This window comes from Microcaecilia unicolor, chromosome 3 (genome assembly GCF_901765095.1).
Source record: "Microcaecilia unicolor chromosome 3, aMicUni1.1, whole genome shotgun sequence".
Classification (NCBI taxonomy): Eukaryota; Metazoa; Chordata; class Amphibia; order Gymnophiona; family Siphonopidae; genus Microcaecilia; species Microcaecilia unicolor.
In genome coordinates, this window is record NC_044033.1 from 237,830,189 (window position 1) to 237,856,237 (window position 26,049).

Below are 26,049 nucleotides of genomic sequence, written 5' to 3' on the forward strand. Positions count from 1 at the left end.
CGCTCGTCAGGAGCGTCCTGTATGGACGGCCTTGCCCCCCCCTCCCCCGCCCGAGGTCACCGCTGTTCCCCGCTTCCCCCTGCAGCATAGAAATCCAAACTTTAGCAGCCCCGGCCCCCCTCCTTCCCTTTCTTTTTCCCACAGCTCCGCCTCCCGCCATCCTCCGCCCCCATGCCCCGCCCCCACCCCCCCTGAGGTCGCCGCCTCTCCCCCCTTCCACCAGGCCCCCCCTCTGCCTTACCGGGCCCGCGCAGCGCCTCTCACCTCTGTGTGAAGGCGCTGCACGGGCAAGAAGAACATCTGATCGCCGCCGAGTCTTCAGGACGTCTCTCCTTTCCTGACCTGGGCCCGCCCTCATCTGGCGGAGGATGGCGGAAGCCGTCGTTTTAAAGGAGGAGAAAGGGAGGGAGAGAAGAAATTTGATAGTTACTCCTACCTTGATAAAACTGAATTGGTTACCTCTTCAGGCTCACATCATATTTAAATTGGCAGGTTTGATATTTAAGATTTTTGCTGGTTCTAGTGCAGAATATTTAAGCGGATTCTTTTCATTTCCTTTGAATCTGAGATGCTCCTGAGCTGGAGGTTCTCGATGGCTTTTCTTCCCTTCACTTTCTGGTATTAGATATAGGAAGGTTTTTTTTCCCTTGCAGTTTGGAAGCTGGGCAGCCCCAACGAGAGGTACAGACCTCTCGTTAGATTTCTCGGCGTTTTGCTGCGTTAAGGCAATCGGAAAAGGATAGTGCAGCTCGTTACAATAGGGTTTCTACACGAATCGCTCATCTGCATTCCATTTTCGTTAGTTGCTACCATCATCGGAAAAAGGTCTTTAATGCGTGTCACGGTTTAAAACTTGTTCGTTAATGGGTTGTAAAAAGGTCGTTAAAGTTTAGTGCATCTGGTCCCGAGTTCGCTTTCTAACAAGCCTAACGATATATTATGGGAAGGGAGGAGGGTAGAGCTCTGGGGGGCCATGAGTGTTGCTTTACAGGGTGAGGTTTCAATGTGTAGAATCAGGGACTATAAATCCCACATTGATTTGTGGTGTAAATTCAAAACCAGGATTGGACAAAACGATCTCCCTCCAGGAACTGTGTAACGTGGCATTTTTGCATTAAAGAGTTCATTAATGAATTGTTTCCAGTGGTTCCTGGCACATCCCCAGGAGTTTCTTACAGAAGAGACCTAGATAGACTTTATTGCCTCTTTCTCCTCCTCAAAGGAAAAACTTTATGCAGGGTTAGTGCCCTGCTGGATGAGAATAGCCCATTTCTTTGTAATCTGAAAAACTTTGTAACTGCCATGAATTTTAGGTATCTATAACATACCCAGCACTAAACATCCTTCTAATCACTTCAATAGTGCAGCAGGCACAATCACATTACTTTTCTTTAGCTTCTAGGACCTCAGCAGCGACTCATTTCACAAGAGTAAACTTGCTCTTGAATCACCTGTTTCTTCATTGGTCCATTAACTCTTTAATTTGAAACACTTTTTATGTAATTATTTTATGTTTTTTTAATAGAAAACTTAAATTACAACCTCATTTTTATTTTATCTTTTCACATTACATTCTCAAGAATTAACACATGATCAAGAACAGTATCAAAAGAAAATTATACAAGAACAATTTATAACCCATTAATGATACTCAAGTCCACATAATATTGGATTCCAAGATAATCAAATTGAGGCGAAAAGGAAAATCAAATTCAAAGGATATACACCTAGAACTAAGGACAAACAATTTTTCTTATATTTGAGCTATCTCAATCCTTTTTGAGGCAACAAATGATGTCAACTGTGAAGGCTCCATGAAAACATATTTAAGTGAATTGTATCTTATGATACATTTACAGGGAAATCTTAGGTAAAATACACCTCCCATCTGGAGAACAGCCGGTTTCAGTAACAGAAATTGTTTCCGCCTTTTCTGGGTCTCTCGTGAAACATTAGGAAACAAATTAATTTTCAGTCCCAAGAATAACATCCTTGTTTTTGAAAAACATCTTAAAGAGCCACTGCTTGTCAGGCAGTAAAGCCACAGTGGCTACCAACATTGCCGGTTTGGCTTGCTCTGTTTCAGAGGTTTTCAGTAAAGCAGTCAGATTTAAATCATTTTGTTCTTCTTTTGGAGGAATATAATATGCCTGAGTAAATGGTGGCATAGCAGATTCAGGAACTCCAATAATTTCAATAAGATATCTTTTTAACGTATCAATTGGGGATACCATTTTTACTTTTGGGAAATTCAAGAATCTTATATTATAGTTTCTCATATGATTTTCATACATTTCAGATTTCTTCCTCAATATCACTAAATCTTTGAACATATCAGTTTGTAAATTTGTCAAATTAGCTACATTCTTTTCAACAGTATCTACACGAATTGCCAAAGATTTCACATCTTCTTCTGTTTTTTCAAATCTTTTTTCCATTTCTGTTATCTTTTTAGTTAATGCCTCATGTTGGCATGTAGAAGTTTGTATTGAATTAGAAATCAAATCCCAAAGGGATTCTAAAGTTACCTCTGCCGGTTTCTGCATGAGAGGTATGTCTCCGCGTTCTGGTTCCTTACACTGCTCTGTCCCTCTTTGCTCTGCAATTCCTAAGGCAGGAATATGTACCTCTTCTGTCTCAGTCTGGCTCCCGTAAAGGGAATCCAGTTGAATCCCCCTCACTAGTTGTTCCTAGGCTTCTCTCGATGGCATGCCCTCTTCGCTACGTGGTGGGGGCCCCGTCGATCTGAGAGAGGGGGAGCTGGTAATCTGCGGCAGCGGATGGGGCGCTCGTGAGTCAGGGCTCAGCGTGATATTGAGCCCAGGAGCCACTGAGACCTCCTCAACAACGCCGGCGGCTCCAACGGGACTGCTCCCAACCACCATGGCTTGTCCTCGGGGCCTCGCAAAAAGGTCCATCAGGCCCGAAGTTTAAGAGGGAAGGAGTCAGGGAAGCTCGAGCTAGCGCTCTCTCTCGACTTTTCAGCATTACGTTTCAAGGAATAGCAAGGTCCAAACACGTCTAGGTGCTGGCAGCCATCTTGGAATCCCTCTCTTTCAGCACTTCCACCAATTACAACCTCAATTTGACATATAATAAGGTGTACTTAAGTGTTATTTGCTCATAAGACCACTCTCCAACATACGTCGTTTCGCATAAAGCTGTATCAGGGTTTGGTCCACAAACCACATCTCATAGTATGTTTAAAGTTCACCCCTTCCTAGACCTTTCTATTCCTCTCCTCACAGCTCCACTCCCACTGCATGTCCTCATCACACAACTCCCCTCCCCTATAACTGCTTTCTGCCACTTCCAGTGATCAGATAGCCCAACATCCTCAATGCGGGAGCTGCCTTATCTGTCTTTTACAGGGAAAGTGGGGTTGGGGACAGCCTCTGTAAATGACGGCTCTTGCATAAGAGCTGAATATCCAAGTATAATGCTTTTAGTTATGACCTCATAGGTAGTTAGCTTGGATAACAATGCTCACGTCAATTTACCACAGTTATGTTCCTTTGGATTTTGCACACATCTTTTTCAGTAGTGGTGTTACACTGGGTATTTCCCTGTCCCTGAAGGGCTCTCAATCTAAGTTTATAACTGAGGCAATGGAGGGTTAAGTGACTTGCACAGGATCAAAAGGAGCAGCAGCAGGATTTGAACTGGCCACCTCTGGCTATCAAAACCAGTGCTATAAGCACTAGGCCACTCCTCCACTCCGCATAATTACCACTTCAAGCACAGAAACATTGTCCTTTAACTGAAAGAAACCTTGAATGGATAGTTGGGACTCTGAGCACCCTCACCTTCTCAAGCTTTACAACATTTGATCTATGCCACCTGCACTCCTATCTACCTTCTAGACAGAGTGATTTCCTAAGATAACTCCATTCTATTAACCATCTTGGGAACCATCTATACAAACATCACTCACAAACACATATTATAAGCCACCAGATGCCTTTACAGCTGTCCTGACAGCCAAATTTTGTCACTTTGTCTTTATACATCAGATATAACAAGGACTTGAACCTGTAAGTCAACAGCATTGACATGGCTCTATAATGTAGTTTTTATAGTTCATATTTACTTTATTTCTTATAAGTTGCCAATATTCCCATAACAAGTTCATTTGCGACTTACATCAAGACAGGGAACACATTCAACAGACAAGCTTAAAAATATATTAGAACTTGACAAAATCTTAGGTGTTCCTTGAAAATCGAGCTTTTGTGGCTTTGATAGTTATTCTTTCTGTAACACATATCTCGCAAATAAGTAGGTTTTCAAAAGTTTTCAGAATGCTCTATAGTGAAGTTTAGTTCTTATCTGGATCAGTAGCTCATTCCAGAACTTTGCCACTAGATATGAGAGTGTGAGTACATGAAGGGACTTGAATCTGACGTTTTGGGGGAAGGGTAGGACAGATCCATTAGTTTAGGTAATTTGATTTATTACAAAATCCACCAAAAATCTAAGCTGTTTACAGTAACCCTATCCAGCTCATTTTAGAAAGAGAAGGGCGCCCATCTTTTGACACAAATCGGGAGATGGGCGCCCTTCTCTCAGGGGTGCCAGAATCGGCATAATCAAATGCCGATTTTGGGGGTCCCCAACTGCTTTCCGTCACTGGGACGGCCGAAGTTCCCAGGGGCGTGTCGGAAAGGTAACGAAGGCGGGGCAGGGGCGTGCCGGGGTGTGGTTAAGAGGTGGCCGGCTTCGGCCGATAATGGAAAAAAATGGGTGTCCCTGGCGAGAATTTGGTCCGCTTTTTTGGTCCCTTTTTTTTTAGGTCCAAGTCACAAAAAAGTGCCCGAACTGCCCAGATGACCACTGGAGGGAATCGGAGATGACCTCCCCTGACTCCCCCAGTGGTCACTAACCCCCTCCCACCCTCTAAAAAAACAACTTTAAGACCTTTTTTTGCCAGCCTCTATGCCAGTCTCAAATGTCATACTCCGGTCCATCACAGCAGTATGCAGGTCTCTGGAGCAGTTTTAGTGGGTGCAGTATACCTCAGGCAGGCAGACCCAGGCCCATCCCCCCCTACCTGTTACACTTGTGGTTGAAAATTGGAGCCGTTCAAAACCCACCAGAAACCCACTGTACCCATATGTGGGTGCCCCCCTTCATCCCTTAGGGCTATGGTAGTGGTGTATAGTTGTGGGGAGTGGGTTTTTGGGGGGGTTTGGGGGGCTCAGCACTCAAGGTAAGGGAGCTATGCACCTGGGAGCAATTTTTTTTGAATTTCTAGCAGTGCCCCCTAGGGTGCACGGTTGGTGTCCTGACATGTGAGGGGGACCAGTGCACTACGAATCCTGCCTCCCCCACCATGACCAAATGCCTTGGAGTTGTTCGTTTTTGAGATGGGCGCCCTCGGTTTCCATCATGGCTGAAAACCGAGGGCGCCCATCTCTACAGCTGGCGATCTCAGCATTTTTTTTGTTACATTTGTACCCCGTGCTTTCCCACTCATGGCAGGCTCAATGCGGCTTACATGGGGCAATGGAGGGTTAAGTGACTTGCCCAGAGTCACAAGGAGCTGCCTGTGCCTGAAGTGGGAATCGAACTCAGTTCCTCAGTTCCCAGGACCAAAGTCCACCACCCTAACCACTAGGCCACGCCTCCACTCCAAATGTTGAGATTTGGGCATCCCCAACCGTATTTTCGAAACGAAAGATGGACGCCCATCTCGTTTCAAAAAGATGGTTGGCCCCGCCCCTTTGTGGCGCCGTCCTTGGAGATGGGTGCCCTTAGAGATAGCCGGTTCCGTTCGAAAATGCCCCTCCACATGTCATTTTCATGGATAACTTCCTCAGCTTCAAAACTCAGAAGACTCTGCTTTATCTTACGTTTGTTGTCAGAGAAGTGAAAGTCTTGAATAATGAATATGATGGAACAGAATTTTGGGTCTGTCATGAAGCAAAGGGAAGTCTCAGCTTTCAGTTCTTGGTACAGCTATGCCAATACAGCTGTGGGTCAAGAGGCCAGGGAGACCAGTTCCTGGAGCTATAGTTCAGCAGGTCCCATTAACATAAATAAGCATAATAGTCTGCTGCTGCTGTTCCATCAAAGGCTGGTTCAGTACCTCCAAAGATTTCCTTAAGGAGCTAGGATAGAGACCAATTCAGTGGTAGAGACTCTGGGATGATATGCTGCCTCAAGTCTAAGTACAGGACAAAAGGAACTGTAGAACAAGACACTCTAAGAATCAGAAAGTGGAGGAGATGGATTTCTGCTTGAATTAACGTCTCTTTTAGTTGAGCTCTCATGAGTTGGCAGCCATCAGGCTTTGCCCATACAAGGTACAGTGAAAATTAAAACAAAGGAAGAAACAAAGCTCTTCAAGCATGTAAGCAAGAAAAGGAGCAGAAATGGCCAGAGAGATCAGTAGAACACCATGTAGAAATGTTTATTAAACAAACAGTGACCTGACACAGCCGTGTTTCAGCAATACTGCCTGTGTCAGAGTTCCAACAGTCTATAAAGCGATAAACACGTCATAATCCAGAGTTAAAAATTAGAACAAATATAAAAACTAAATTACAAGTACATTAAAAGGATATAAAAACATGAGTGAAATCATAGGAATCGACATATCTAGCTAAAAGTCACATGTGAAAAACATATCGATAAAATAAAAGTATACTTATACTTGAATTATTTTGACTAATAAAAACAAACAAAATATCTACTTTGTAAATAATTCTCAAAAGAAGGATCACATATTTAACTCTGTCAACTTTGTATAAAAAATCAAGAAAAACTAAAACATACAGTATATAAAAGTAATACTGTAAAAAAAGAAAAGAAGAAGAATCTAAAAAAACAATTTAGGAAGAGCATCATGAATGAAGTCCCCCCCCAAAAAAACCCTAAAAACTGCAATTATCATTTCTTAAAGAGCAATCTTCATACACTATCAGAAACAACCATGACTAATACACACAAATAGCAAGTAAAGTAACAACCAGAAGACCCAACCATAGCACCAAAATTAATAAAATATGCAGAAAACAGAAACTGCATTCAAGATTAACCATTGTCACTTTGTTCTCTAAGACAAAAGGTATCCTATGATTCCTAACACATTGTTAAATGGCAAACCAAAAGAAATAAAAAAAAACATGAGTAAGAATGAACAAAAATCAAATAACACTAATCTTATTGAGTAGTGTCCAGTTTTAACAGGAAAGGAAACAGCTAACATGTATCGTAAGATGCTGCACACACTCAGCACTTTTGAATATCTAGTAATCAAACAACTGTTCCTTCATTCTACCTTCCACGTGTGTGTTGGATGGGTGGCGGGTCAGGGTCCAGTAGACTACCAGAGATTTTTTAGTTTGTGTGTCGAGTTCCACTAGACCACTATTTATTTTATATTTCATTGTTGGGGGTAGGAGATTAGAGGTTTTTCTCTGTGTTTGAGGGTAGGGGAATCTGGGGGTGGGAGGTCATCTGGAGGGGAGGAAGTTCACTGGATAACCAATGATTTCTTTTAGGGTAGGTGTTGGGGGGGCAGAGGGGACTCGAGATGTCTCTCTTCTTGTCAGTGCATCAGCTAATCTCTGCACACTTGTTAACATAGCAGTAATTTAACATGCTATTTGCTTACTCCCAAATTCGATATATCGCGCCTTAATTTCCGTGCGGAAATCGAAGTATATTCTATAACAATGTGTGTAACTTAATTGGCTAACTAGCTAATCAGCACCGTTACTTGGATGTTAACAAGAAATTATCAGCACTAATTGGCATTAATTATGATTTACGTGCACAACTCAATAAGCATATTCTCTAACATGGTGCGTCTAAATTCTAAATTGAATATTTGAAAAGGGAGTGTGGCCATGGGCGGGACATGGGCATTTCTAAAATACATGTGCATAATTTAGGCAAAAGGATTTACACCAAGTTAAACATGGCCTAAATGGACGTAACCAAATTTGGTCACGTGGAGAGCCGATTGGTGTAATTCTATATATCGCACAGAAATTTATGCCAATTCTATAAAGTTTAGAGAATATGTCTAGGCATACTTTTTTACTACGCAGATTTTTCAGGCAACTTATATAGAATCTATCCCTTATTGCATTGGGGAGTTACAATTTTGCATTAGGCTTTCATTAGGAAGCCATGCACTAAGGGGCCCTTTTACTAAGCCGCTTAGGCGTGTATGCACATCCTATGCATGTCAGTTTTGAATTACCGCCTGACTACCACATGACCTTGGCGGTAATTTCATTTTTTACGCGCACCCACTATGCAACCCGGAAAATTTCTGGCGTGCAGCGCTAACCAGGTGTTAATCAGCATTGTACGCACACTGACGATTACTGCCTGGTTAACATGTGAGACTTTACCAATAAGTCAATGGGTGGCGGTAAGGTCTCAGGCCCAAAATGGACGCACGCCAATTTTTATTTTGCCGCACGTCCATTTCGGCTAAAAAAAAAGGACCTGCACGTGTCCAATACACATGTCTACACCAGCATAGGCCTTTTTTGTGGCATACCTTAGTAAAAGGACCCCAAAGTATCAACACAGCTCTAATACAGGCTTATTATCCATATCAACCCCTCAGTGTGGATAGAAAAGTTTCAAGCTTTTCAGGTTCTATTAAGGCTTGATATACTGTTCTTCAGGTTCCTGTCAGCCAAAAGGTTATCATATTCCATGTTCTTCGATATTACTGACCAGTTTGATTGGAGACCTCTCCCTCTGGACAGGGGATACAGTCATAACAGCAGACAGGCTCTCCTTCCCTCATTAGTTTCCTGAAACCTGGAAGGCAACTTTGGCTGCATTTCGCCTGTGGAGGTATCTACATATTGGAATAGAAATGTGTATACTCAACTGTGACTAATAAATAACAGATTTCTGTCCACCTATGAACCAACTAATATCAGTAAGCTTCTGGAATCTGAAATTCAACTTGAACTGGAGATGTCTTGTGTATGGATTTTCATTATTCTACAGGTTACTTTTAAATTAATTTTCTGAATCAGAAACTTGAGACAGTATGGCAATCATTTTAGAAGGGCTATTCGGGTTTCTGATGTGTATAAACTAGCACTTACACATTTATCTTGCATAAACATCCAAGTCATACATAGCCATACATACATAGCCAGCATACTGTATGCATGTCTCAAATCCAAGTTTATGCAAATGGCAAGGGGACATGGTCTGGACATGTTTTGGGTGGGACAATGGTTTGGCAAGTTTATTTCCCATTTCAGAAGTGGACTAATCCTCATACTAACCCAGTATACTATTAATATGAGGCATTAATATTTGACTGTATTCAAGCTGCCAGATTCTGTTCAAAAATACTAGTGAAACTTGAAAAATCCTGACCAGAATATCTCAATTCTGACTTCTACATCCTGTCTAAAATGAAACCTATTCACAAGGTCTACTGCTCTGATACTTTAGTATGAGGTAGAATTGTAAGAAACCAATCATACAACAGCAATTAATATTAAGATGTCCTCTTACCAAGCGGTGGGACAAAGGGCCCTGTGTTAGTGGCAGGGGCTGTTTCACCTGCCCGTCAGGGCCATTTTTACCGCATCAGGTAGGAAGCCCCCAGACACACATGGCCATGCGATAAGAAAACTCTTAACACATGGCCATGCGACAGAGAGCCCTTACCGCCACCCATTGAGGAGACAATAAGGGCTCCCACGCTAACCCGGCGGTAACCGGGCAGCACACAGTGATACCCAGTCACTACCAGGTTACGACCACACAAGCCATTTCCGGGGGTTTTCTTTTTCCTCTGGAAATGGTGCACGCTCAGGGCGGTACTACCACTGGTGGCTGCATTGGGCCAGCGGTAGTCCCGGAAGAGCGAACGGTAAGCCCTAAGAACGATACCTACAGGATTCAATGCCTTCCATCATTTACTAAGGATTCCTAAGTCTGACCTGTGTGAATGTGCTCTCCCACACGATTGCCTTCTCGTTGATGATGAAATCCTGCCCTGGGGGAGCATAAGGGTTATAACTTCCCACAATTTCAGATTTTATCCTCTTATTGGCTAGACGAACCACACTAATAATATTGTAGCCAATGTTCAGGTCTCCATTCTCATCAAAAAAGATCTCTTCATCCAGAATGTTCTTAAAGTGGACATTCTTCAGATAACGATGAAGCTAAAGAATCGGGAGCAAAGATTCATTAATCAACTGAACTGACAGGTTAGATGTATAAGTTCGACATATAAAATCAATTTAAGTTTGTATTGTAACCAGTTGTAGAAATTGGTTTAATTTGTTTACCTTGCTGCTGGGAGAGCAGGGGGGTTGCCAGGGAGATATTTAACTAGGATGAATTCCTGCACATGAGCAGTTCATACCAAAGAGACTCGCACTGACACCTGAGATTTTAAAAGTGCTAAAAATAAGTTTTAAAAGTATTTGCATTAAATCTAATTGCAGAATTTAGGTGCTAAAAGATGGGATTGGTATGCTATGTACTCAAATTTGGTCCAGCCATAGTATTGTTACTATTATTGAAAATGTAGAAAACTGAAAGAAAGGATTGTACAAAGATGAAACAGTTAAAAAAAAACCAGTTAAAAAAAAAACTAAGTTCAAATTCATACTTAGATTTCAGAGTTTGAAAAAAATGGAGAGATGGAAAGAAATCAAATGAGTAAGAAAGGGAAACAAGTTAATCTTAACGGAGAAAATTGCAAAGCAGTTTATCAGGATAAACAATCATTTACTTGGGTAAACTGCCATAGTTAACAATTGCACTTTTCCACCTTACTAAAAGTTTCTGACTTAGATACCAACATAACGTGAATTAAATTTTGCATAACAAATTAGCCATTAAGAAAGAGGCATAAAATCCAAAAAAGTAGAATGTTTATTGTGATAAGAGCATCTGAGACTTGACACGGTGCCATGTTTCGGTATTGCCACCTACGTCAGGAGTCTCAGAAAGTGTAGCCTCAAATTTGCCTGGAAACAGACAAGGGGCCTAAATGGCTCTTAATATATGAAATTGAAACAATATTAAGGGACAGCTTGCTTGTTACTATTCTTCAAACTGTATATACCTTAATTAATAAGAATATAGTAGTGTACATGAATTATCATATCAAAATCTGTTTATTGCTATAATTCTTTCATCTTACTAATATTCTAACATTCAGACATGTATATCATTCTCCACAATGGTATTGAAAATATGCTATTGAAAATGTAACCTAAAATGTCCTCCTGCTATGTTGTTATTCACATCTTCTTCTACTGTCCAAAAGCATTATTCTTAACATTTGTAGTCCTTGTGGAGAAATGAGTAGAAAAATCCCCATTGTTCTGTGTTATATTTGTCCACAACTCTCTTTCATGATCAAAACTTAATAGTTTATAGTTCAAATGATGTTCGTATTTTCCTTTATATTGATCTTTGTTCAAGGATTCTTGCAGTTCTACACAGGGCTGTGTTTCACCATTGGTGTCTTCAGGAGCTGTTTATTTATCACTGCAATTCAGCGATTTCTCAGTATTCAAAAAAAGGTTCAACTGCCTCTCATTCCGCAGTAGCGTGGCTGTTAATTATAACACAATCACAACACAGTTTACAATCTATACATAGTAAGCAAAAGCTACTATGCTAATTATATCTAACTAGCCGTTGAGCCCGTAAAAACGGGCTAGTAAAGGAAGGGGGGGGGGGGGTTGAAAGCCCCCCCCCAGATAGGTTGCCGCCGCCCCCCCCCCCCCCCCCCACCGGAATCCCCTTCACCACCCCTCCACCCGGGCCGGGTACCTGGCTTCACTATTCAAACCGCCGGAACGCAGCACACAGCTCCTCTGAGCTGCCGTCGGCCTTCCTTCTTCTCTGCGTGTGTTCCGCCCTCGTGTGACGTAACATCGGCAAGGGCGGGACCCAGGCAGGTAAGAAAGGCCAACGGCAGCTCAGATGAGCTGTGTGCTGCGTTCCGGCGGTTTGAATAGTGAAGGCAGGTACCTGGGCCGGGTGGAGGGTGGATGGCGGCGGCAGTGACCCCGGGTGGGTGGGGGGAGCGGTAGCGGCAACCCTGGGGGGGAGCGGTGGCGATGGCGGTTCCCTCACTCGCAGGTGTGCAGGTTCCCTCTCTGTCACGCCCCCGTCATCACGTATTGACGCGGGGGCGGGACAGAGAGGGTCTCTACTGCGTATTTGCGAGTGAGTACGCCTCTTGCCATTTATATGTTGATTTTATCTCACATTCTAAGACGCTTTCATCATTTCACTTTTGAGCGCGAGCCCTCAGACGGGAAACTGTTTGGGTTGAACTGTCCTTCCCCACACTCGAACTATCAGGGACCCCGTCACATGTGCAGTAGGAGCCCTCTATATTTAAAGATCCTCCTATCTTGCTGTGCACCGTCACTATTGATTGCACTTGTATTTAATTGTTAACCCTTTTACTCATTAGCTTCATATTATTTTTGCCCATTCTACCTCCTTGTTCAAGCCATAAGGATGAAAGGTCCTCCAGGAAAATATGATTCGTTGTTCAATGTTTAACAATTTCTGAGTCACATTACCTCCCCTGCCTCCCATGTCAATTTTGACTAAGATTGAAAATTTAAGATCTTGTAATGTGTGATTTTTCTCCATCCAATGACGCACTAGGGGTGCTTCCACATTCCTCCGTCTGATATTACTTAAATGTTCCCCAATTCTGATTTTTAACTTTCTGCCTGTTTCGCCCACATAACACAGCTTGCAGGGGCAAACAATTACATAAACTACTCCTTCTGAATTACAATTACCTGAACTTTTCAGGAAAAATGTTTTTTTGCAATTGCTGATTGTATATTGCATCCCCCTCAATTACCTGACTACAATAACAACATGATGAGCAGGAAATAAACCCCATCTCCTTTGTTGGTTTTGCTTGATTGTTTAGTTGATTGTTTTGCTTGATTGTTTACTGACCCCAATGCTCCCAAATTTCTATTCCTTTGATATGCAAATTTAGGACATTGTTCAAATACCGGGTGAATTTTTAGTATATCTCAGTCAGTGGCGTACCAAGGGGGGGGCAGTGGGGGCGGTCCGCCCCGGGTGCACGTCGCGGGGGGGTGCTGCGTGCCTGTCGGCTCTTCGTTTTCATGCTCCCTTTGCCCCGCACGTGTGACGACGGTCCACTGACATCCATGCGTGATGGCCATCCATGTGTGGAGCCATTACGTATGCCAGAACGTGCAAGTACTGACCCGTCCATATATGGGATGGTCGTTCATATATGGACCTGTGTATGTAAGGATGTCCATCACACATGGGTGTCCATATAAGGCGATGCACGCTTTCCAACGGTTATTCACTGAGAAACATGTCTCTGAGAAGAGAGCCAAATTTCAGCGAAGCTGAAACTGTACACTTGGTACAGCTGTGCATCAAGCACAGGCGAATCCTGTTCAGGCACCACCACCACCTGGCCCCCAGGACTCTCTCCATCGAAGCCTGGGGTGAGATAAGGGACAGGTTGGAGAGGTAAGTGTTTGTTCCCCCCCCCCCTCCTGAGCTATCAGAGCCCCCTCCTGTAGCTACACATATAAGAGCTCCCTCAGCAGTGTAAGCACAAACTGTAGTCTGCATTTAAGGGTAATCAGTGATATGTGCACATGCCCATTCATTAATAGAATCTATGTACTAGAAAGGAAAAACATTCCCACATACCTACAATACTGCACACAAATGGTACTCTCTGTCTTCATGTCCACCTCAACGACATCATCTTACCAATGTAATGCCCCCCCCCCCCCCCCCCAATCAGTGTTGTGAGTCTCTCCTATTTGAATTTGTGTGCTGAAGGCAAGAAGGGCCATCCCTGACTCCTGGTGTACAAACTTATATCTTGCAAAAGATTTGGCATTCGGAGGGACCTCGAGTCCCTCTGGTGGAGGTTCCGCAGAATGAAGAGGGAGAGCCCTGACATGATCAGGGCACTGAGATGGCGCCTCAGGGCTCGACATAAGTATTATAAACAGGGCACCTGTACTTATTTGTAAATGTATTTATTTAATAATGCAAATGTCCTGTACAATATCAGTTTCCATGTGGCTAATAGATAACTAGTAAGTTATAACACCTCTGTCCCACATCAAGGCCTGAGGTTGCAGCTGCCCTCCTATGAGTGTGGCTGTAACTTCCAACTAACCTCCTCTGAGATGAATGAGATGACATGCCTCACTTCTGTATCCCCCTTTCTGGGGTAGATATGGTTTCATGGTATTGTTGCCTGCTGTCCTGCTCTTAGTGGATGTCATAGCATGATTTGAAAGTAATGTAAAGAAATAGTGCTTCCACTCCCCCTCCTCCTCCCCCTCTCCAAGAAAAATGGTCATCCTACCATAGTCACAACTCAAAATGTTAACGTGTGCTGAGGAATGAGTGTTCCCTGCCAATACATCTTATAGTGTATTCCTTTTTCAGACCAGCTTCCAGGGGTCCCTGTCATGTCATCTCATGCATCTCACACCCCATGTGTCTAGGCCAGAGCTCACCACTGACCCCACCTTTCTCCATTCCTGCATTATGTCAGCCAGCCAGCTCCTGCACTATGCAAGCCATATTGAATGTGCTCCTCCTCCTCCTCCACCACCGATTCAGGCAGTCCTGTCTCCTCCTCCTGCTGCTCCTCCTCCACCACCACTGGAGCAGGCAGTCCTACCTCCTCCTCCTGCTGGTGCCCTGTGTATGTAAAAGGATTGTCCTTGAAATCACCACATTCAAAATTGTAAATAGTTCTATGTTTTTTTTTGTTGTTAAATACACATTTGATAAAATAACAGGGTGTGTGTCTCTACTTTGTGCACTACATAATTATCAAATGCTGGGGTTGATTTTAGAGGAGGCAGCAATCTGGGTTGCATGACAGGTGAACTGTGACAGAGAAACTTTGGTACATCTGTGTGATAAGTGTGGCCATACAGAAGGCCACCTGTTCCTTCCAAACTGCATGGCTGTATGGTAAGGGGGGGGGGTGGAGGCTGGGTGGGCATTTCTGTTGAGGAACACAAATGCCCATCCAGCCTCTCCCCCCTTACCATAGAGCCCCACAGCACAGAGTTGTGTAAATAATAGGTATGTTGTCTAGCACTAGTGATCTGCCAAGTAGAAACTTGAAGATAACCATAGGTAGCGCATAGACGATGTTTGCTCTCTGATCGCCAGACACCCTTACCTACAACCAAACCTCATTGGTGAGGGCCAGGAAGGAGCTACAAACAGCTGGGTCACCTTTTCACATTGAATGTATCAGCAATAGTATATAGTGCCGAGGAGAAAAGGCAAAACAAGGGTAAAAGCTTTAGATGGATGTTTACTTCATCACAATTGCAATATAATACATCAGGTACAGAAGGGCACAGGCTAGGGGAATTATATAGGCACTAGGCTGTAGCCACCTGCAGGTATTTTAGAATAGGAAATGTAACCAGAACCCCTCTCCCTCACCATGACTTAAGGGCTCAAGGCTGTGGTAGTCATGCATCTGTGGCCTCCTTGAAAATAGTTTGCAGGATAGAATTTAGAAATGTTGTTCCATAACTAAGGAGGATTGTAGGACTGTGTTGAATAATGTAGAAAAGACATTCAGTGCATATATGCTTGCCCCCCTCCCCACCCCCAACAACTTTGAGAATGGGTGGGCACTTCATAACAGGGGACTGGGGTTCACCACATAAAGAAGGATGGAACCTAGTGGGGAGACACATGAGGTGCAAAGCGGGAGAAAAACTACCAGCTGTGGATACCTGTGAACCTGGTGAAAATAGAGGTAAGATTTGAATGCAGAGAACATACAGAGAATGGGGAACCCTTGACCATGAGGGATGCACACATCCATTCTCCGGGCCTCTTTCCCTCCCCCACCCCACAGGCAGCCACAACTGAGTGTGTCCAATAGAGAACAAGACATCTGTACAATGAATTGGGTAGAAACAATCATGGCTGTCAGAGGCCAGTGTATTACAGTCCACTACTGTCTCTTGCAATCCTCTTGACCAGTTGTCCCGCAAGATGCAAGAAGTAACATAGAGGGGAATAATCGAACGTCGCCGGCGAAATAGGTCGCCGGCGATCTATTTTGGCGGAGGCGCAACAGCTGGCCGGAACCGTATTTTCAAAAAAGATGGCTGGCCATCTTTTTTTTCGATAATAAGGTGTGGGTCGGCGAAATGCCTTGGATTTCGCCGGGTTTGAGATCGCCAGTTTTGTTTTTCCGCGATAATGGAAAAAACTGCCGGCGATCTCAAACCCGGCGAAATCCAAGGCATTTGGCCGTGGGAGGAGCCAGCATTTTAGTGCAATGGTCCCCCTCACATGCCAGGACACCAACCGGGCACCCTAGGGGGCACTTCAAACATCTTTTATAAACAACCAAATTAGCTTCCAGGTGCATAGCACCCTTCCCTTGTGTGCTGAGTCCCCCAAATCCCCCCAAAACCCACTGCCCACAAGTGTGCACCATTACCCTAGCCCTAAGGGCTGAAGGGGGGCACCTACATGTGGGTACAGTGGGTTTTGGGGGGTTTGGGAGGTTTGGGAGGGCTCAACATTACCCACCAGAAGTGGAACAGGTGGGGGGGGGGATGGGCCTGGCTCTGCCTTTCTGCAGTCCACTGCAACCAACAACAACTGTTCCAGGGACCTGCATACTGCTGTCAGGGTGCTGGGTATGACATTTGAAGCTGGCATACAGGCTGGCAAAAAAGTTTTGTATTTTAATAATTTTAGTGTGGGAGGGGGTTGACGACCACTGTTGGAGTAAGGGGAGGTCATCCCCCATTCCCTCCGGTGGTCATCTGGTCAGTTGGGGCACCTTTTTGAGGCTTGGTCGTGAAAATAAAAGGACCAAGTAAACTCGGCGAAATACTGCTTATCGCCGGGTTTTATTTTTCCATTATCCGCGAAAGCCGGCCATCTGGTAGCCACGCCCAAGCCTGCCCATGTTCCGCCTTCGCTTCGCCGCCAACACACCCCTTTGAACTTTCGCCGGCGAGGCGAAGGGAAAGCAGCGAAGCTATCACAAATGTAGCTTTCGATTCTCCGAGGACAAGCAGGCTGCTTGTTCTCACTGATGGGTGACGTCCTCGGCAGCCCCTCCAATCGGAATCTTCCTAGCAAAGTCCTTTGCTAGCTCTCGCGCGCCCGCGCGCACCGCGCATGCGCGGCCGTCTTCCCGCCCGAAACCGGCTCGAGCCGGCCAGTCTTCTTTTGTCCGCACTCGGTACAGCTGTGTTTTTGTCGTGTCGAGCCCCGGAGAGTCGACCTCGCGCGTCCGTTTTATATTGACGTGTTTTTCTTCGAAAAAGTTCTGTAAATTTGTCGGGAAGTGCTCCGAAAACCCCCTTGGGTTTCGTTTCCCCTTCCCGTATTTCCAGTTTTTGCCCCGGTAAGTTTTCTTTCGTCGTCGGGGTAGGCCTTTTTTCGGCCTCGGTCGAGATTTTTTCTCCCCTAAAGTTTTGGTGCTCCAAATTCGTCATTTCGGATTTTGACTTCGCCGGCGTGATTTTTCTGCCCATGACATCGAAGCCTTCCAGCGGCTTCAAGAAGTGCACCCAGTGCGCCCGGGTAATCTCGCTCACTGATAGGCACTCTTCGTGTCTTCAGTGTCTGGGGGCCGAGCACCGTCCCCAGAACTGTAGTCTGTGTTCCCTGTTACAAAGGCGGACTCAAGTAGCGAGATTAGCCCAGTGGAACGTTTTGTTCTCGGGCTCTTCGTCGGCGTCGGCATCGGCACCGGGGTCATCGTGTGCATCGACGTCATCAGCGTCCAGACCTTCATCCTTGGCTGCCAGTGCATCGAGTGCATCGAGGCATCGGCCCTCTGCATCGGCGCCGAGACATCGGATAGCTGCATCGACGTCGGTGGTACCGGGACCTCGTCTCCTGATGTCGTCGGACGGTGGTGCATCGAGTGGAGTGCAGGTGAGGGCTGTCCATTCCCCTGCTGGTGGCGGTGAGCCCTCGGGTGGGTCTCCTCCTACCCTGAGGGCTCCTGCGGTACAGCCCCCCCGAGATCGACCCTCTTCGGTCTCGGCCCCGAGGAAGCGACGGATGGATTCTACGTCCTCCTCGTCGGTGCCGGGGAGCTCCGGTGACATGCTTCGGAAGAAGTCGAAGAAGCATCGACACCGGTCCCCTCCCCGCGTCGGCACCGAGAGCTCTGGGTCGCCGAGGGAGTCGGCACCCAGCAGGCATCGGCACCGAGAGGACCGCTCACCCTCTGTTCAGGAGGTGTCGATGCGCTCCACTCTGGACAGCCCGGAACAGCCTCCACGCCCGGAACAGGTTCTGACGTCGACGCCTGCATCGACCTCCATGCCTTTCTCTGCAGCCGCTCTGAACGAGAGCCTCCGGGCCGTTCTCCCAGAGATTCTGGGAGAGCTGTTGCGCCCTACCCCTCCGGTACCGGCGGTGCTTGCGCCTCCGGTACCGTCGAGCGTGGCGCCGGCTGGCCCATCGCCCGGGGTGAGGTCCCCGACGTCGGTACCGCGTGCGGTGCCGACTGCAGCCACCTCCCAGGAGGGCTCCCCGACTACGTCGGCGGAGGGAGCTTCGCCGATGCGGGCGAGGGAGTCTACCTCTCGACGCCCCCATCGTGGACGTGGCTCCACGGAGTCGAGCCGGGCGCGGTTGCAGATGCAGGTCCGTGAACTTGTGTCTGACACCGAGGGTGAGGCCTCGTGGGAAGAAGAAGAAGATCCCAGATATTTCTCTGACGAGGAGTCTGAGGGTCTTCCTTCTGATCCCACTCCCTCTCCTGAAAGACAGCTTTCTCCTCCCGAGAGTCTGTCTTTTGCTTCCTTTGTCCGGGAGATGTCTACGGCCATCCCCTTCCCGGTGGTTGTGGAGGACGAGCCCAGGGCTGAAATGTTTGAGCTCCTGGACTATCCTTCTCCACCTAAGGAAGCGTCCACTGTTCCCTTGCACCATGTCCTGAAAAAGACATTGCTTGCGAACTGGACCAAGCCACTAAGTAATCCCCACATCCCCAAGAAGATCGAGTCCCAGTACCGGATCCATGGGGACCCAGAGCTGATGCGCACCCAGTTGCCTCACGACTCTGGAGTTGTGGATCTGGCCCTAAAGAAGGCTAAGAGTTCTAGGGAGCATGCTTCGGCGCCCCCGGGCAAAGACTCTAGAACCTTAGACTCCTTTGGGAGGAAGGCCTACCATTCCTCTATGCTCGTGGCCAAGATTCAGTCTTACCAGCTCTACACGAGCATACACATGCGGAATAATGTGCGGCAGTTGGCGGGCTTGGTTGATGCTCTTCCCCCTGAGCAAGCCAAGCCTTTTCAGGAGGTGGTCAGGCAGCTGAAGGCGTGCAGAAAATTCCTGGCCAGAGGAGTGTATGACACTTTTGATGTTGCGTCCAGGGCCGCTGCTCAAGGTGTGGTGATGCGCAGGCTCTCATGGCTGCGTGCCGCCGACCTGGAGAATAGACTCCAGCAGCGGATTGCGGACTCGCCTTGCCGTGCGGACAATATTTTTGGAGAGAAAGTCGAACAGGTGGTAGAGTCTCTCCACCAGCGGGACACCGCATTCGACAAGTTCTCCCGCCGGCAGCCTTCAGCTTCTACCTCTACAGGTAGACGATTTTTTCGGGGGAAGGAAGACTGTTCCCTATACTTCTGGTAAGCGTAGGTACAATCCTCCTTCCCGACAGCCTGCGGCCCAGGCTAAGCCCCAGCGCGCTCGCTCTCGTCAGCAGCGTGCGCCTCAGCAAGGCCCCGCGGCTCCCCAGCAAAAGCAAGGGGCGAGCTTTTGACTGGCTCCAGCAGAGCATAGCCGACATCCAAGTGTCAGTGCCGGGCGACCTGCCAGTCGGAGGGAGGTTGAAAGCTTTTCACCAAAGGTGGCCTCTCATAACCTCCGATCAGTGGGTTCTCCAAATAGTCCGGCAAGGATACACCCTCAATTTGGCCTCCAAACCTCCAAATTGTCCACCGGGAGCTCAGTCTTACAGCTTCCAGCACAAGCAGGTACTTGCAGAGGAACTCTCCGCCCTTCTCAGCGCCAATGCGGTCGAGCCCGTGCCATCCGGGCAAGAAGGGCTGGGATTCTATTCCAGGTACTTCCTTGTGGAAAAGAAAACAGGGGGGATGCGTCCCATCCTAGACCTAAGGGCCCTGAACAAATATCTCGTAAAAGAAAAGTTCAGGATGCTTTCCCTGGGCACCCTTCTCCCCATGATTCAGCAAAACGATTGGCTATGCTCTCTGGACTTGAAGGATGCCTACACACACATCCCGATACTGCCAGCTCACAGACAGTATCTGCGATTTCAGTTGGGCACACGCCACTTCCAGTACTGTGTGCTACCCTTTGGGCTCGCCTCTGCGCCCAGGGTGTTCACAAAGTGCCTAGCTGTGGTAGCAGCGGCACTTCGCAGGCTGGGGGTGCACGTGTTCCCATATCTCGACGATTGGCTGGTGAAGAACACATCCGAGGCAGGAGCCCTGCAGTCCATGCAGATGACTATTCGCCTCCTGGAGCTACTGGGGTTTGTGATAAATTACCCAAAGTCCCATCTTCTACCAGTGCAGAAACTCGAATTCATAGGAGCTCTGCTGGATTCTCGGACGGCTCGTGCCTATCTCCCAGAGACGAGAGCCAACAACTTGTTGTCCCTCGTCTCGCGGGTGCGAGCGTCCCAGCAGATCACAGCTCGGCAGATGTTGATATTGCTGGGCCACATGGCCTCCACAGTTCATGTGACTCCCATGGCCCGTCTTCACATGAGATCTGCTCAATGGACCCTAGCCTCCCAGTGGTATCAGGCCGCTGGGGGTCTAGAAGACGTGATCCACCTGTCCACGAGTTTTCTCAAATCCCTGCATTGGTGGACGATTTGGTCCAATTTGACTCTGGGACGTCCCTTCCAAATTCCTCAGCCACAAAAAGTGCTGACAACGGATGCGTCTCTCCTGGGATGGGGAGCTCATGTCGATGGGCTTCACACCCAAGGAAGCTGGTCCCTCCAGGAACGCGATCTACAGATCAATCTCCTGGAGTTGCGAGCGATCTGGAACGCTCTGAAGGCTTTCAGAGATCGGCTGTCCCATCAAATTATCCAAATTCAGACAGACAACCAGGTTGCCATGTACTATGTCAACAAGCAGGGGGGCACCGGATCTCGCCCCCTGTGTCAGGAAGCCGTCAGCATGTGGCTCTGGGCTCGCCGTCTCGGCATGGTGCTCCAAGCCACATATCTGGCAGGCGTAAACAACAGTCTGGCCGACAGACTGAGCAGGATTATGCAACCTCACGAGTGGTCGCTCAACTCCAGAGTGGTGCGCCAGATCTTCCAAGCGTGGGGCACCCCCTTGGTGGATCTCTTCGCATCTCGAGTGAACCACAAAGTCCCTCAGTTCTGTTCCAGGCTTCAGGCCCCCGGCAGACTGGCATCGGATGCCTTCCTCCTGGATTGGGGGGAGGGTCTGCTGTATGCTTATCCTCCCATTCCTCTGGTGGGGAAGACTTTGTTGAAACTCAAGCAAGACCGAGGCACCATGATCCTGATTGCTCCTTTTTGGCCGCGTCAGATCTGGTTCCCTCTTCTTCTGGAGTTGTCCTCCGAAGAACCGTGGAGATTGGAGTGTTTTCCGACCCTCATCACACAGGACGAAGGGGCTCTTCTGCATCCCAGCCTCCGGTCCCTGGCTCTCACAGCCTGGATGTTGAGAGCGTAGACTTTGCCTCTTTGGGTCTGTCAGAGGGTGTCTCCCGTATCTTGCTTGCTTCCAGGAAAGATTCCACTAAGAGGAGTTACTTCTTCCAATGGAGGAGGTTTGCCGTCTGGTGTGACAGCAAGGCCCTAGATCCTCGCTCTTGTCCTACACAGACCCTGCTTGAATACCTTCTGCACTTGTCTGAGTCTGGTCTCAAGACCAACTCTGTAAGGGTTCACCTTAGTGCGATTAGTGCATACCATTACCGTGTGGAAGGTAAGCCGATCTCAGGACAGCCTTTAGTTGTTCGCTTCATGAGAGGTTTGCTTTTGTCAAAGCCCCCTGTCAAACCTCCTACAGTGTCATGGGATCTCAATGTCGTTCTCACCCAGCTGATGAAACCTCCTTTTGAGCCACTGAATTCCTGCCATCTGAAGTACTTGACCTGGAAGGTCATTTTCTTGGTGGCAGTTACTTCAGCTCGTAGAGTCAGTGAGCTTCAGGCCCTGGTAGCCCAGGCCCCTTATACCAAATTTCATCATAACAGAGTAGTCCTCCGCACTCACCCTAAGTTTCTGCCAAAGGTTGTGTCGGAGTTCCATCTGAACCAGTCAATTGTCTTGCCAACATTCTTTCCCCGTCCTCATTCCTGCCCTGCTGAACGTCAGCTGCACACATTGGACTGCAAGAGAGCATTGGCCTTCTATCTGGAGCGGACACAGCCCAACAGACAGTCCGCCCAATTGTTTGTTTCTTTTGATCCCAACAAGAGGGGAGTGGCTGTAGGGAAACGCACCATATCCAATTGGCTAGCAGATTGCATTTCCTTCACTTACGCCCAGGCTGGGCTGGCTCTTGAGGGTCATGTCACGGCTCATAATGTTAGAGCCATGGCTGCGTCGGTAGCCCACTTGAAGTCAGCCACCATGGAGGAAATTTGCAAAGCTGCGACGTGGTCATCTGTCCACACATTCACATCTCATTACTGCCTGCAGCAGGATACCCGATGCAACAGTCGGTTCGGGCAGTCAGTTCTTCAGAACCTGTTTGGGCTTTAGGATCCAACTCCACCCCCCGAGGGCCCTGTTTGTTCTGTTCCAGGCTGCACTCTCAGTTAGTTGGTAAATTTTTTAGGTCAATCTCAGTTATGTCCTCGCCGTTGCGAGGCCCAATTGACCATGGTTGTTGTTTTGAGTGAGCCTGGGGGCTAGGGATACCCCATCAGTGAGAACAAGCAGCCTGCTTGTCCTCGGAGAAAGCGAATGCTACATACCTGTAGAAGGTATTCTCCGAGGACAGCAGGCTGATTGTTCTCACAAACCCGCCCGCCTCCCCTTTGGAGTTGTGTCTTCCCTTGAAGTGTATTGTCTTGCTACATACTGGACTGGCCGGCTCGAGCCGGTTTCGGGCGGGAAGACGGCCGCGCATGCACGGTGCGCGCGGGAGCTAGCAAAGGACTTTGCTAGGAAGATTCCGATTGGAGGGGCTGCCGAGGACGTCACCCATCAGTGAGAACAATCAGCCTGCTGTCCTCGGAGAATACCTTCTACAGGTATGTAGCATTCGCTTTATACGCTTTTCACCGCTTTTGCAAAATCGCCGGCCATATCCCGATTTGTGTCGGGAAATAGCCAGCGATTACTTTCGATTATCAGCTGGATAGTAACATAGTAGGTGACGGCAGAAAAAGACCTGTACAGTCCATCCAGTCTGCCCAACAAGATAAAAACTCATATGTGCTACTTTATATTTATAAGTGTTTGTTTAGCACCTACACAGCAGAAAGGGAAGAGGTGGCTGAAAGGTATGAACTTACCTTGAAGTTGTGGTGCAAGAATCTGTTGGCTCCAAGGGACCAGAGGCTGCCTGCTTCAACAAAGGAGACAGAGAATGGGGGGCAGTGAGGGAGCACATCACATACACAGGAAGGAGCTCCTGGAGGGTAGAGAATGGAGAGTTGGTCACATGTAGAAAATGCAGAGTATATGCTAAGCTACCAGCTAACACCCAGTCTGAAACAAAGTCCACACACCAGTTATCTTTCAAGAATTGGCAAAAAAGTCCCCCCCCCCCCAAAAAAAAAAAAACCCACAAACAAACAGGTGTACAAAAGCATACAGTGGCAAAAACAAGGTTTACTATAACTGGAGCTAAAACACTTTGAAATACCACCCCATAATCTAAAGAAAAACCTCTAAAGTGCAAGCACAGAGAAAGCCGTTTTAAAGAGGCGCCAATAAAGGGAATGCAAACTTCCAAATGGGAAGAGCAGCTGCGGACGTTTATCATTATCCCCCTTAATCGAAATGAGGACACCCAAAACACAGTGCAGCTGGGAACTCCAATTGTTCCCTACCTATAATAGAAATTAGGACGCCCAAATCGGAAAAGCAACTGGGGACGTTTAGGGATTTTGTTGATAATCAAAATTAGGGTGCCCATCTCAGGGACACCCATCTCATTCTCACATGGGCATCCCTGAGAGCAGTGGCATTCCGAACCTAGCTGACACCCGGGGCAGATTACCGATGCGCCCCCCCCCCCCCCCCCCGGGTGCAGCACTACCCCCCCGCCCCCGATGAAATGACATCTCTTCCCCCCCAGCGAAATGACCCCTCCCGGGTGCACGCCGCTGGGGGGGTGCCGCGGCGCACGCCTGTTGCCTTGTCTCCGAGTTCGCAATTCGCATGTGTTCACTGCTCCCTCTGTCTGCCCCGGAACAGGAAGTAACCTGTTCCGGGGCAGACTCAGAGGGAGCAGTGAACACATGTGAATTGTGAACTCGGAGTCAGGGCAACAGGTGCGCGCCAGGCACCCCCCCAGCGGCGTGCACCCAGGGCGGACCGGCCCCACCGCCCCCCCCCCCTTGGTACGCCACTGCCTGAGAGCATATTTAAGCGCCCTTCTCTGTATTTTCGATTCTTTGCACCGCATTGGTACAATGGCACCAAAGCAACCACCCACCCGCAAGGGTAATTTCACCGACGCAGAAGTTGAACTGCTGGTTCAAGGAATACAGAGGATGCACATGCATCTCTTTGCTCCCACAGGCCAGAGGCTGACTGCTACAACGAAGCAGAGAGAATGGGAAGCAGTAAGGGACCGGCTCAACGTGATCTTCCACTGTGGCAGGGATGTGGAAGACTGCAAACGAAAGTGGAGCCAGCTGAGGCGTGATGTCAGGAAGGCTGGTGCCAACCCCCCAGCAGATGACACCACTAACTTGACCCCCCATCAAGCGCATCATTCATGGGCTCTTGCCCCAGGAAGGGATCCATGGCATTCTGTCCCTTGACACATCAGCACAGCCTGAGGGCTCAGGTAGGTCGACCATTAGGAAGCTGGGGTATCTGTTGTGCTGCACTACACTCTGTTTTACACAAGTGGGGGACAATGTGGTGGTCCTCAGTAGGGAAAGGGGGAAGAACACCACATGCAATGCAAATCACTATTCATTACAGACCATGACACAGGGAGTAGCAGGGGGGTGGGAGGGAGGGGGAGAGTAGAGGGGGGAGGGTTTCCAAAAATGTATATAATATATGTAAATAATATATTTAAAATATAAAATATAAATAAAATAATTAAACTGTGTGTAAATTAGCACTGTTTCACAGCTTTGGGGGCCTTCCCCATCACCAAACTCTGCATATCTCCTTCTCACACCTCTGTGCTATAGAAACTGTGTCCTCTGCACTTCTTCCACAGTTCTATGTCTACCCACCTGCTTGTGTGGCTCTCTTGCACATCAGTCTCTGTAGTACACTGCGCTCCTTGTCTCCAGCTCTGTACCATGTACAATGACATCTGTGGCTTGCCTGCCAATCTCATTCCTCACCATCTCTTTGCTGGGTCTTTGCCTGTGGGGCTATGTATATGAATGCTGAAAAACAAAAGTGGGTTATTTTGACCAACACACTTCCTCCCCTTTTGCTATGCAGGTGATGACAGCCAGTCGGAGGAAGAAGCTGGACCTAGTGGCCACCAGCTCCAGCACACAGAGCAGCAAACCAGTGTGCCTGCACAAGAAAGTACACAGGACCATGGGGGTGGAACCACAGGACCCAGAAGCAGCAGCGCTGGCTCTCCCTCCACCACCTGCAGCAGAGGCTCTTCCTCCACCACCCACAGCAGAGGCTCTTCCTCCACCACCCACAGCAGAGGCTCTCCCTCCACCACCCGCAGCATTTGCTGATGGTGGCACTGAAGAAGAAGCTGAAGATGCAGAAGGGGGGGGGGGGTACCTCCTCAGCAGAGGCCAGCCAGCCAGAGGAAGCAGCTACTGCGCCTCGCCACACAATTGCTGGCCCAGAATGTGCACATGGAAGACTACCAGCACCAGAAATTGGAGCTG

The 26,049-nt window shown here is 47.7% G+C and overlaps 1 protein-coding gene across 1 annotated transcript in view; it reads right to left on the reverse strand.

Moving 5' to 3' along the window:
* Positions 1 to 26,049, reverse strand: part of LOC115464988 (vomeronasal type-2 receptor 26-like) — a 37,939-nt gene that overhangs the window by 4,024 nt on the left and 7,866 nt on the right. The window contains exons 2-3 of the mRNA XM_030195383.1: positions 9,936 to 10,163; positions 8,701 to 8,827 (exon numbers count right to left, since the gene is read on the reverse strand). Of these exons, the coding sequence (XP_030051243.1) occupies positions 8,701 to 8,827; positions 9,936 to 10,163 (355 nt within the window). The remainder of the gene's footprint in view (positions 1 to 8,700; positions 8,828 to 9,935; positions 10,164 to 26,049) is intronic.